The 12,352-nt window shown below is 38.6% G+C and overlaps 1 protein-coding gene across 2 annotated transcripts; it reads right to left on the bottom strand.

Annotated features, from left to right (window-relative positions):
• Window positions 1-1,022: 1,022 nt before the first annotated feature.
• LOC110595051 (molybdopterin synthase sulfur carrier subunit-like) lies at window positions 1,023-3,680 on the bottom strand. 2 transcript variants are annotated; one of them, XM_021709486.1, is made up of 3 exons: window positions 3,663-3,680; window positions 2,481-2,602; window positions 1,023-1,149 (listed from the first exon to the last, which is right to left on the bottom strand). In XM_021709486.1, exons 1-3 carry the CDS (start codon window positions 3,678-3,680, stop codon window positions 1,023-1,025), a joined length of 267 nt encoding a protein of 88 aa, XP_021565161.1. The 2 variants fall into 2 exon arrangements, 1 of the variants encoding a protein (XP_021565161.1); XR_002481588.1 differs by lacking the exons at window positions 1,023-1,149; window positions 3,663-3,680 and adding an exon at window positions 3,185-3,618 and having other exon boundaries at window positions 2,353-2,602.
• Between the last annotated feature and the right edge of the window lie 8,672 nt (window positions 3,681-12,352).

Raw genomic sequence — 12,352 nt, 5'->3', positions numbered from 1 at the left:
ATCTTTGCATATTCTTCTCCTCCTCCTTCTCCTCCCCTTTCTCCTCCTCCTCCTTCTTCTTTTGTGGCATTACCCTCAAGGATGGTGGGGAAAATGGGTGAAAAAATAAAAAGGCATCCTTGACTTGTTTCTTTGTCTAATGGAACCAAGTTTTTATGATCAAGTATGATATTTACTCTTGATTTGGGGTTAAAAATCCTGTGAAATTTAGAAAGGTTTCTTTCTATCCTAACTTACAAGAGTTTTTGATTGATGACTGATAATTTCTACATTATGTACTCTTTAGTTGATAATAAATTATGCCTCATTCTGTATGCACATAAGCATGATCTCTCCAGACTACACAGAAAAATGTCCATGCACATTATCCTACTCAAATATGAACTAAGTTGCTTGGAGAGATGAAAAGATGGCATGGTCACAGTTCCTCCTCCAACAAAGCTATGACTAAAAAACAGTATCTTTATAGATGGACAATGGTAGGCTTTCTTCTCAGGCATAGTAATCTTTTGACTATCTAGATGTGCACTTTTCCTACATTTCTCTGTGCACAGCAGAGCTATTATCTATTACTAGTAAGCACATTTGAAAAAAAGGATACAAAGGGTCCTATGAGTTCAAATGTTAGTTCTTTCATTTATCAGCTATGAGATCAGAGATGAGTTTTTTAATTCCTCTGAATTCTTCTCATCTGCAAAATATGTATCCTAATATTCCACTGTCTAGCACTGTTCCTGATATTTAATACTAAGATCTGAATAAACCATTATAAATATACAAACATATCAAACTGATATTAAATTAAAATGCTTACAATAAAATTGATGCAGAGATGATAGGGTAGTATTTATAAATGTGTCTGGATCAATAACAGCTGATGAATCAATAAAGATATGGTGCAGACAGACTTACAAAGAATATACAGCAACCTCAAACCACATACAAGTTATCATCTATACAATTCTTCTCTATAAGACTGGTTAAGAAAAACAAATCTCACATAACTAGACAGCTCAGAAGCACTACCCTCCACTAATGGGGGGGACAATAGCAATTTCGTCTCCCGGTTGAAGCAAAAGGAGCTGATCTCCAAGCTCGACATATTCTTGATAAACAGCAAATATCACTTTATTTTTAACATCAGCCAATCTGAAGGGGAAAAAATATGATTAGACGTATCAATGCTGTGATAGGCCACAAATCTCCTTAGCTGCAATGTAAGATATTACATAATAATACTATGTGAAGCGTCGCCTGAAAAATTACTAATTAACTCATTCTATAGGCAAAGGACATATCCTCTGAAGAACACACCTTTTCACTGCAAAGAACACATTAAACTGCTATCAACTCTTTATTGGAAGTTGTGTGTCATGGAGGATCAAACAACGAAAAAAACCACCAGACTGGAAACAATATTCAAACCAAGTCAAAAGAAAATTAAACTTTTCAAATTCATGCATGGCCCTTCTAGGGGCCATCCACCTATGTGTACAAGCCTACTAAGTAAAGCTATAAGATTTCCCACAAACTGTGCTTGTACACATTATCCTATTCAAATACAGAAAAGTTGCTTAGAAAGATGAAAAGATGGCATGGTTCACAGTGCCACCTGCAACACAGTTATAATAATAAAGCTGTTTCTTCATATCTGGACAATGTAAGTTTTCTTCTCAGGCATAGTGAAAATGTGTACAAGACCAGGTTTCTCCCTGCAGGTAACAGATTCAAGGTAAAGTAGAACAGAGGGCACACCATGTTTCATTGGTTATCAGGTCATTGTAAGAGCACCTTAAAAGATGTGAAATCAAGAATCTAAACATACATTGTTGAGTATCTTTTACAAAGCACCTGGACTTCCAGGTTAAACAATTATACAGACTTAAGGGAGACTATTGATATTCCTGGAACACCTTCCAGTAAGTCGCTTTCATATTTTGTTCCAAAAAAGACTTGAAGTAGGAATGACAGCAATGAAATTATAGATTTTCAAGAACCAGAAAAAATTTAAATATTGAAAAAAAATTGAAATTCAATTGCATCTAGGATTTGTTGTAGCTAATTTTTCTTTTAACTTTAGAAATTTCTCTTTGCATTCTCTAAAGAGGGGGCAGAACAAAAAAGATTAAAACATATTTTTAACAAAATTTGTAACAATTTCAATTAATGTTATAAAAATGCAGATTCTATATGTAAAGTATTTTGTAAATTATGAAAGAGGATATAATCATGTACCTCTGGGAGTATGCCAGCTTACTGTGTTTTTTGGATAAAATACCTCTAGCCTTTCTTTAAAAATGTTGCTTTTCTAAAAGACTAGAGTTTAAATTTTCAGTAGTTCCAGAAAAATATAAAACTAATGACCCTTTATTGGCAATAAGCATGGAAATTACCCTTTTTAGAAATGTTTAGCAGTTATACATTTTTAAAATATTTTTAAAAATGTGTTAATCACATTCATTCTATAAACATTTAACTACCCAGGATGCCAAGACTCTATCTCCTTCCACAGCTGCAATGCTTTTATTTCTTGTGGCACAAAAATGGTCTCTGAACGAACTCCCACTATTTCAGCACGTTTTGCAAAATACAATACTTCAACCTGAAAATAAATAAAATGCTCTTAAGAAGAACTCATAGTCCTTTTCTGTCTGCCCATGCAGAGACATTTTCTCATTTTTCAAATGTATTACTTTCGTCAAAGACAAAATTTATAAGTTAAATGGAATCATTCATAAAAAATTTCATGTCTACAAATACAAATTTTGAAAACCTGTTATGTTTTAAACACAATTCAGACTAATTTCTGTCTTTTAAGTGTCCCATAGCAAAAATCCTAATTATATATCTTTATAGAAAACATGCTAAGCTTGTCTTTAATTGACATAAAATTACAGTACCTTTTATAAACACTTAAGCAATGAACAAATATGAGTCAAGAGATGAATTGCCCAAATAAACTAAATGACCAGCGAAAAAATAGTCCATTCATAGCTGTTAAATGAACTTTGATTCCAGTCTACATAACACTGGACCCAGCTGCTGAAGATTAAATTATGCAACACACAAAACCTGCACTTATAAAAGCAAGAGGTTTTGAAATACAGGATAACTGGTATTTCCTAGGAGATACCAGTGCCAACAGACTGTTATCCCAAGGATCCTACTAAGTAAAACAACTCACCTGTCGCTCACTACAAATAGTTCTCTACAAAATAATCACAGGTTTGCAAATAATCAAGGGTGTGTACATCCACAGGTGAAGCACATTTCTTCTCAAGAATTCTTAATTGGGTGCATTTCTTTTTAGATTAAATATTTAGCTTCGCGCAAAGAAATAATCTGGCAAAAGGGGAGATCCAAAAAAGATCCAGGAAAGTCAGCCTGTCCGCGACGCCGTGACCTGGCCACAAAGAGTTCACGGAGTGCACTTGACTTCTGTTGGGGAGGCTGGAGCAAAGTGGCGTGAAGGGGCCACCACGGTGGTGGCTGTGGAGGTGACTGTGGCGGTGGCAGCTCGGAACCAAAGTCCAGGTCAGTGTGGATGTGTGTTGGGGAGGTCAGGATGGCCAAGCGGAGTCTGTGGAGGGAAGTGGCTAAACAGACACGTCCGGGAGGGCCTCCGCACCAGGCTCACACGCACGCACCCCTTCCCCCCTTGCCTGGCACCGCGGCACCATCCCGCCCCGAGTCCCCCTGACCGATTCCCAGCCGTTGAGTCCGGGACGCCGGGTGACGCAGGGCGCAGGCGCCGCCTGACGGCACAATGCTGCTCCCGCCCCCGCGCCCCCATGGAGCATGCGCACTGCTTGTTCCGCCCCCACTGTCCCCGCCCTGGTGTTCCCACCACACCCTACTCCACAGAAGGATGTTTTCACTGCGGTACGGTGGGACGGAGCGGGGATCGTGGTGGCGAGAGCGAGCATTAAGTATGGAAATGAAAATGGAAAAAGGGCTGACCACGCATGCCCTTCCGGAGAAAGATTATGGCGCAGGAGAGCAGACTCCGGACTCCCAGGGACAGCTGCCACCTGCGTTTGGAACCTGAGCTAATAACTGCAGAGGAGGTCAGGCTTTTCGCCTCCATCCCCTTTAGGCTTCCCCTCAATAATTTTAGCTATCTCGCCATCGGTATCTGATAAGTATTTCCCTATCAGAACACTGGAATTCTCAGATATCCACTTTTCCTGTTTACTAGCTCCTCAGTAATTTGTCTGCATATTACCCAATCCACATACACAATGTCTTACCATCAAAAACTTTCGGGCTTTACCATGTTGGCATAGTTGTGTGGGTATGAGGTAAGCGTCCTTCCCCTTGGAGCTCACAGTCCTGGGTGAGAGAAAGTCTTTAACGGGAATGGTGACTCCGGGTACCAAGGTAATACAGGTATATGTTATCTTTCATGAGGTGGAAGGGAGAAAGTGACTGGGTCACCTGGGGAGTCTCAAGGCAAGGAGAAGCTTGAGCTGACTCTGCCATTACAGTAGCAGCAAATGACAGAGTTGGGGTAGGAAGTGAGGGGATTTCATTTACCTGTGCCAAGTAACAGAGATATAAAGTAGTAGTATGCATTCACAGGACAAATAGTTGGCAAGGCTGGAGTGCCCCCAGTAAAGAAGGAGGTGATGGGAAGTGAGTCTTGATACACCAGGTAGAAGACCTTGGTAGGAAAACTTGACAAGGACAGATTAACACCAAAATATATTCTGGTAATGTTGGTAAATATCAAGGTTAAAGAATTATATTCACAATTAGACACAAAGAAGAAAATGATGACAGTGGCCTTAGACTCCGTGACATCGAATGCCAGAGAATGGTGATGTGCAATATCTAGAAAAGACTGAGAATAAAAGCAAAACTAGTAATATTATGTACAGTCAAACTACTATTTATAAAGACCAGAGTCTGCTTCTCTTAAACCAACAAAAAATTCAAAAAATACAATATCCAAGAACTCTTCTTAAAAATTCTTCTTGGGCAAAAAGTACACTCAAAAAGAGTAATCAAAGTAAGTAGGTCAAAAAACTAAAACAACTGACATTAAAATTATAATCCAGTCAAACATAAAACAAGGGCGTCAATTATGGAATTATGGTTATTGAATAAAACATAAATGACACCAGAATATTAAAAAATCACAATAGAAACTGTTCAAAGTTGGAACATGTAGTTACAAAACATTTATTCAAGTTTTTAGTATTTTTTATAATTTTATTTCTTTATTTTAGAATATCTTTTACGAGTAACTATCACTTGTGAACAAATAATAACCTAATGATTTGTAATTCCATCGATGTTTCTTATTTTGTTGTTGATAAATTCAAGTAAATATATGTTGATAATAATGCCTTTTTTCATTTTCATTTTGTAGCTATTAGTGAGGTAATCTTTTCTTCTTTTCATTGGCCACTTGCACTTGTCAGTGAAGTTTATGTTCATGACTTTTACTCATTACACTGTAGATACGAAACATTTCTTTGCAAAATAGATAGCCCTACCCATAATTTGTAGCTGTGCAAGAAAAATTAAAACCAAAAAATTCCCAGCTTATTTATTTTGCATAAAATCGCCAATACATCAGAATGCAATATAATAAGTAACTTTAGGAACAACAAAACAACTTAGTAACAAAATTTGCTTTTCACTTAAGCCACACCTTATGATAAAAACGTAATTTTCCCAGTTATTTTTAGCATGAGGATTCCTATTTGGTTTAAAAAAATAAAAATAAAAAAAGTAAATTGAGGCAAAAGCCATTTCATTTTATTTTCAGAGTGAAAAAATATAAGCTCTGTTGAGACTAGGTATGAAAGCATCTCAGACATTCACAGAAGGTGCCATTAAAACATCAGAAATACAACTTTGCTTATAATAACAAATTGTTTTTTAAAAATTTATTGCTTTTCCTAAAAAATAAAATTTTCCACAAATTTCTGTTAGAATTAGAGCTCATTGTTTTAAAACAAAAAGTTTAGATAAATTAAATTTAACAGGGTTTAATCAAGCAAAGGAACGATTAAAATCAGGAACCCCTATCCCCCACTCCAACCAGAACAGGCTCAGAAAGACTCTGAAGCTGCCACATAGTCACAGAAGATTTTTGGACAGAACAAGGAAAGTGACATGTAGGAAGAGGAAGTGAAATACAGAAACATCTGGATTGGCAACAGTTTGGCATTTGCCTTGTTTGAACATGGTTTGAAAAGTTGTCTGATTGGCTGAAACTCTGTGATTAGTACAAGGTTGGGTCACAGTCTCTTTACACATCCAATTAAGTTACAGTTCACTTTGTGTGAAAAAACCCTTAGGTTGAACTCAAAATCTATCAGAAGGCAGCTTTAAGCTAAACTTAGTTTAACACTTGTTAGATTTTTCTGTCAGTTGTTTCACAAATAGGTAACAGTTTTTTCTTTTGTTTTGTTTTTCTATCCAATTAAAATAGTATAATTAAATACTTGCTACATCAATATTTTAAACTACATTACAGTTCAGCCTGTAATTGAACTGAGCTGAATTGCTTTATAAAAATCCAAGCTAGCCGGGCTCGGTGGCTCAGCCTATAATCCTGCGCCTTTGGGAGGCTGAGGTGAGTGGATTGTCTGAGCCCGCGGGTTCGAGACCCGCCTGGGCAGTGAGACCTCATCTCTACAAAAAAAAAAAAAAAATCAGCCGGTCGTGGTAGCGCATGCCTGTAATTCCGGCTACTCGGAAGGCTGAGGTGGAAGGATCGCCAGAGCCCAGCAGGTCGAGGTTGTGGTGGCTGGGAGCAGCCACTGCACTCCAGTCTGGGCGACCAAATGAGACTCCAACTCAAAAAAAAAAAAAAAAATCCAAGCTATTCATCCATTTACACATATTTCAAAAATTGAAATCCAAATATCTTATATTTACACAAATTTAAACCATATTCTGTTTCCATTTCTGTCCAAATATTCTCTGCCATTATTTTCAGCTACTGAATAGTAGTTAGTTGTAGATATTCAGTTGCCCATTATCAAGAACTTTTCAAAAAAATGCTACTTTGCTTCAGTGACTTTGTTTAAGCAAACCAAGGTTGATAGTCATAATCTCTGTTTAAAAATATGGGAAATAGATTTTTAAACCTCCATTCATGTATGCCCCTTTATTTCAAAGTGCAGTACGATTTTTGAACAGTGAAAATATCACTGTGTGAGGGAATTTGGATTGTGTGGGATGAGATCTACAGACACTGGACATTAGGCATTAAACATTATCTTAAGGTAATTTTAACTGTATTTAAATTTCTCATTAAAAAATAGGTGATACAGTAATTTTTTGAAAGACGAGTTTGACACAAGCCCATCTAGAATTATTTACTTTACAGATCACTGAGAATTTCAAGCACCTTTCCATACAAATGACTTGCTTAGCAAGTCACTGATAAATGGTCCAGCAGAGTGCCTTGCACCATGTAGGTTTACAAAATATTGTTGAGTCAGTTTTATAATTTAATTAGATAATTTTAAGATATCACATCCTAGCCAGGTTCGGTGGCTCAGCTTGTAATCCCGCGCCTTTGGGAGGCTGAGGTGAGTGGATTGTCTGAGCCCGTGGGTTCGAGACCCGCCTGGGCAGCAAGACCTCATCTCTACAATAAATCAAAAAAAATCAGCCAGGCGTGGTAGCGCCTGCCTGTAATTCCGGCTACTTGGAAGGCTGAGGTGGAAGGATTGCCGGAGCCCAGCAGGTCGAGGCTGCGGTGGCCGGGAGCGGCCACTGCACTCCAGTCTGGGCGACAGAGTGAGATTCCAACTAAAAAAAAAAAAAAAAAAAAAACAAATAAAATATCACACCCTCGTTGTGTAGTATTATTCATTGGTCATTTTAAGTAAAAACGAAACCCAGCATAATCTATATATGCTTGTTTATTCAAGAAAATTTCAATCCAAAGACGCACACCTCCTTGAGATTAGTTATTCCCATTGCAACTACTTCACCTTACAATGAAAGGAGATAACTACAAAAGAGCTTTTTACAAATATGTTCTTCACTGATCATCTTCTAAAATCCATATATACAGTCTCCTATTTTCAGATGGCAGAGAAAAGCCACATCTTGAAATTTTATTTCTGAAGAAATCTAAGATATTCACAACAAATTTTTTTTTGTTTGTTTTTTGAGTTGAAGTCTCACTCTGTCGCCCAGACTGGAGTGCTGTGTCCACTCCCAGCCACCGCAGCCTCAACCTGCTGGGCTTCAGTGATCCTTCCGCCTCAGCCTTCCGAGTAGCCGGAATTACAGGTGCTACCATGCCAGGCTAATTTTTTGATTTTATTGTAGAGACGAGGTCTCGCCTGCCCAGGCGGGTCTCGAACCCACGGGCTCAGGCAATCCACTCACCTCAGCCTCCCAAAGGCACGGGATTACAGGTCGAGCCAGGGAGCCTGGCAGCAAATAAATTTTTAAGAGAGAAAAGTATACCACATGGAAGTTAGCCATTGAAACCAAAGTTATTTTATGTGCATAGAGTGGCTCTAGAAAGCTTGTAAAACTGACTCTTCAGAAACATTAAAAGGAACTGAAGGAAATAAAAGCCTGAAAAATATCACAAAAGGGGAGTCAGTGAAGCAGAAATCTTCATAGAAATAAGATCTGAGACAGTTTCAGGTGAGGGGAGAGATGAGCCCAGAGCCCTTGGTGGACAGCCCAGGTGAAGTCACTCTACTCTAAAAGGTGCTCAATGAGGAAACCAATCCACCTTTCATACACCTTTCAGCTCTTTAGCAGTAGAAATGAGTGATGCCTGAGTACAGGGCAAGAGCACAAACTGAGCTATGTCCCCTTAAATGCAGTGAAAGTTACAGAGGTCCAAATGGAACCAGAGATCGATGGTGAGCTGAATCTCAGATTTATCCCTGGATTCGAGGAAGATATGCGTGGCATTATACAGTGCTATGGGCTGTATGGATGAGTCTCTCCAGAATGCATAGGCTGAAATCTTAACCCCCAAGCTGATAGTATTTGAAGGTAAGCATTTGAGAAGTCATTAGATTATGAGGATGGAGCCCTCATGAATGAGATTAATGCCCTTATAATGGAGACCCCAGAGAGCCTGCTCACACTCTCCACAGTGTGAGGATACAGCAAGAATTCAGCAGTCTGAAACCCAGAAGAATTCTCACAGAAGCCAATCATGCTGGCACCCTGGCCTCAGACTTCCAGCCTCTAGAACTATGAGGGCACATTTCAGCTGTTTTTGAGCCAGTCTATAGTTCTTTGTTATGGCATCTTGAACTAAGGCATGAAGTAAACCCTGGCTGAAGACCTTTAAAAAATCTGCAAATGAGAAGCAGCCCAGTTCAGCTAATGAAGGATCTCCTCCAACCCTGTTCTCATGTTACCCCATGCCCTGGGTCTACAGGTAACTGTTCCTTCACTGTACTTCAGTGGTCAGCATAAAGGGCCAGATGGTAAATATTTAGACTTCCCAAGTCTTGCCATCTCTGTCACAGCTACTCAGCTCTGCTACTGCAGCATGAGAGCAGCCTGAGACAATAAGCAAAGGGGTGAAAGTAGCTCTGTTTCCGTAAAAGTATTTGCAAAAAGGGGAAATGGGCCAATTTGCCCCACAGGCCTTATTTGCTGACCTTGCAGTATAGAGCTCATAATGTAATGGAAGAAGAACAAGAATAAAGTTGCCGGGCTCGGTGGCTCAGCCTGCAATCCCGCGCCTTTGAGAGGCTGAGGTGAGGGGATTGCCTGAACCCGCGGGTTCGAGACCCGCCTGGGCAGGCGAGACCTCATCTCTACAATAAATCAAAAAATTAGCTGGGAGTGGTAGCGTTCGCCTGTAATTCTGGCTACTCGGAAGGCTGAGGAGGAAGGATCGCTGGAGCCCAGCAGGTCGAGGCTGCGGTGGCCGGGAGCGGCCACTGCACTCCAGTCTGGGTGACAGAGTGATACTCCAATGCAAAAATAAATAAATAAATAAATAAAGATGAAATCCTCCATTTTATAATCAGTATAAGTGTTTTTGGACTAAAATTTTCTTGCTATGTTTCAGTAAAATGAAAAGCAAACAGACAAAAATATAAACTCATATATGGAAAAAAAAGTCCTCCTTATATAAAGTTTATATAAAATAAATAAAACTAATATGAAACATGTAGTATGCAAATGATAGATGAAAAATGTTTTAGTAAAGGCAACCTCCTACCAAAGAGGAAATTTCCCAGTGTGCTCTGCACTATGAGAATTTACAAGGACATGAATTTGTATATGAAGACTTCAAGGATTAGATAAAATCACAGAATAGATACATGAGGTTACAGGGAAATGTTAGGAGCTAATAGAATACTATTGCAGAAGAAATAAATAAGAAAAAGGAAAAACACAACCAGCAGTAGAGACTCAATTATTGCTCTAGAGATGTACTGTCCAGTAGAACTTTCTACAGTGATTGGAATGTTCTAGAACAGTACTACCCATTACAGTAGCCACAAATGCCTGCTAAACACTTGAAATATGGTTAGTGCAGTCAAGAAATGTAACTTTAATATCTTTTTAAACTTTTTATTTAATTTAAATATTCACATGTCCCTAGTGACTATTGAACCATAGGTCTGGAGGAGACAATTTCAGTGAACACAGAAAAAAAGAAAAGAAACAATTACACATAGCATAGTACATGTAGATAGATATGAAAGCCACAGAATATAAAGATAATCTGTCTCCTAAGAATAAGCAAATGGAACATGACATGACTTTTAAGTTGTATTAGAAGCTCACTTTCCCAAATAAGGGAGGAATTTGCATTACAGATTCAAAGGACAGTACAGTGTGTTCCAATAAAATCTAGAAACTTCATAAAGAACAATGAACTATTTCCTTGTCTTTATTGAATTTTAAGGATAAAATTTCTTCAGGTGCGTGGGAAATTTTTTTTTAAGTTATACACAGAAGAAAATTCAGCTACTTTGTGATTTCTTCACAGTAACATTTAGCATCAGACATACAGCATTGTCTACAAAATGCTGAGGGAAAGAAACTGAGCCTGAAATGTCTTATTTTCAGTCATATTGTCATTCAAATATAAAGGAAACAGGAAAATAGGAAATAATTTGGTAAATACACAAAGGACTTACAAAATCTTTCCCATAATAGAATCTAATCAAACAGGAAATAACATGAAAACCATTTGGGGGGAAAAAAGACCCGAGGCAAACATGAATCCATGCAATAGCATGGAAGTAAATATTATGGTATAGTCAATTGTCTTAGGCGTAGTTCCACAGAAGTACAACCTGAAATTAGTAAATAAAATAATTTATTAAAGAAATGTTCTAGGAAACATTGACAAGGAAGTGGAAAGAGTGGGTGAGGAAGGAGAAAGTAAACAATTGGCAAAGGTGCGATTTCAGATAAAACTTCAGCAGAGTATAGATGAGGATCTCTGATTAAATGGGGCAAAATGAGCACATATTTACCTCTTTTCCCTCTGAATAATTATGTTAAAATTCACCTGTCCACAAAGATTAGGAGACTAGGAAAGAGAACAATAGAAAAATGTTGGAAACTAGATAGTGAAAGGACAGACCAAGAGTGGGAAGCCATTTTTCTTGTTCTTTTTTTTTTTTTTTTTGAGTTGGAATCTCACTCTGTCGCCCAGACTGGAGTGCAGTGGCCACTTCCGGCCACCACAGCCTCGACCTGCTGGGCTCCGGTGACCCTTCCACCTCAGTCTTCCGAGGAGCTGGAACTACAGACATGCACTACCATGCCCGGCTAATTTTTTAATTTATTGTAGAGATGAGGTCTCGCCAAGTTGCCCGAGCGGGTTGTAAACTATTTTTTAAGTTATCTTTTTCTTGTTCTTAAATCCTGACTTGTTGATGAGAAAGTAGAAGCTATGCTTTTGGAGAAATGCACACTTTAGGTATAATTAACTTTACGGACTTTGTCTTTTCAGAAACAGACTTCCAGGTATCAGAGCTATCTCATAGTGGCAATCAAGCTTGCCTAGAGTAAAGGGAATTTATGAGGCCTAAGACATCATGCATTGGGCAAGGACTGTAAAAGTCATGGAACTTGTAATACCAAAAGTTATAACCACTCAGAGTGAGTGCAGGTGGGGATTCGATCTTCCAGTAAATTAGGCACTTTCTACAGGGAAGACAAGGATCCCAAAGCTACCCACTGGGAATGCCTAGTAGAAAAGGGGAGGTCAACCCTTCATTAGGTCTAAGGAATGTCATTTGAGAAGGTGCAGGATAATTAGAATCCTAGTCACGCCCTTCTCTAGGGGCTATAATAATGCAGGTGGACATTAATGGCTCTTTGTGTCACAGGATCTCCAAGACATCCACAGGTGGTCGACAAGGAAGTCACA

The sequence above is a fragment of the Carlito syrichta genome, unplaced genomic scaffold (assembly GCF_000164805.1).
Source record: "Carlito syrichta isolate Samal-C Ts95f unplaced genomic scaffold, Tarsius_syrichta-2.0.1 Scaffold9482, whole genome shotgun sequence".
Classification (NCBI taxonomy): Eukaryota; Metazoa; Chordata; class Mammalia; order Primates; family Tarsiidae; genus Carlito; species Carlito syrichta.
Note: the sequence above shows the minus strand (reverse complement) of the source record. Positions and strands in the feature narration are given on the sequence as shown.

What these genes read in the sequence shown, in the direction of transcription:
- LOC110595051 (XM_021709486.1), bottom strand. An exon ending in ATAGAGTCTTGGCATCCTGG is followed by an intron (nt 1,150 to 2,480) that starts GTAGTTAAATGT and finishes TTTCCCCTTCAG; the next exon opens with ATTGGCTGATGTTAAAAATA.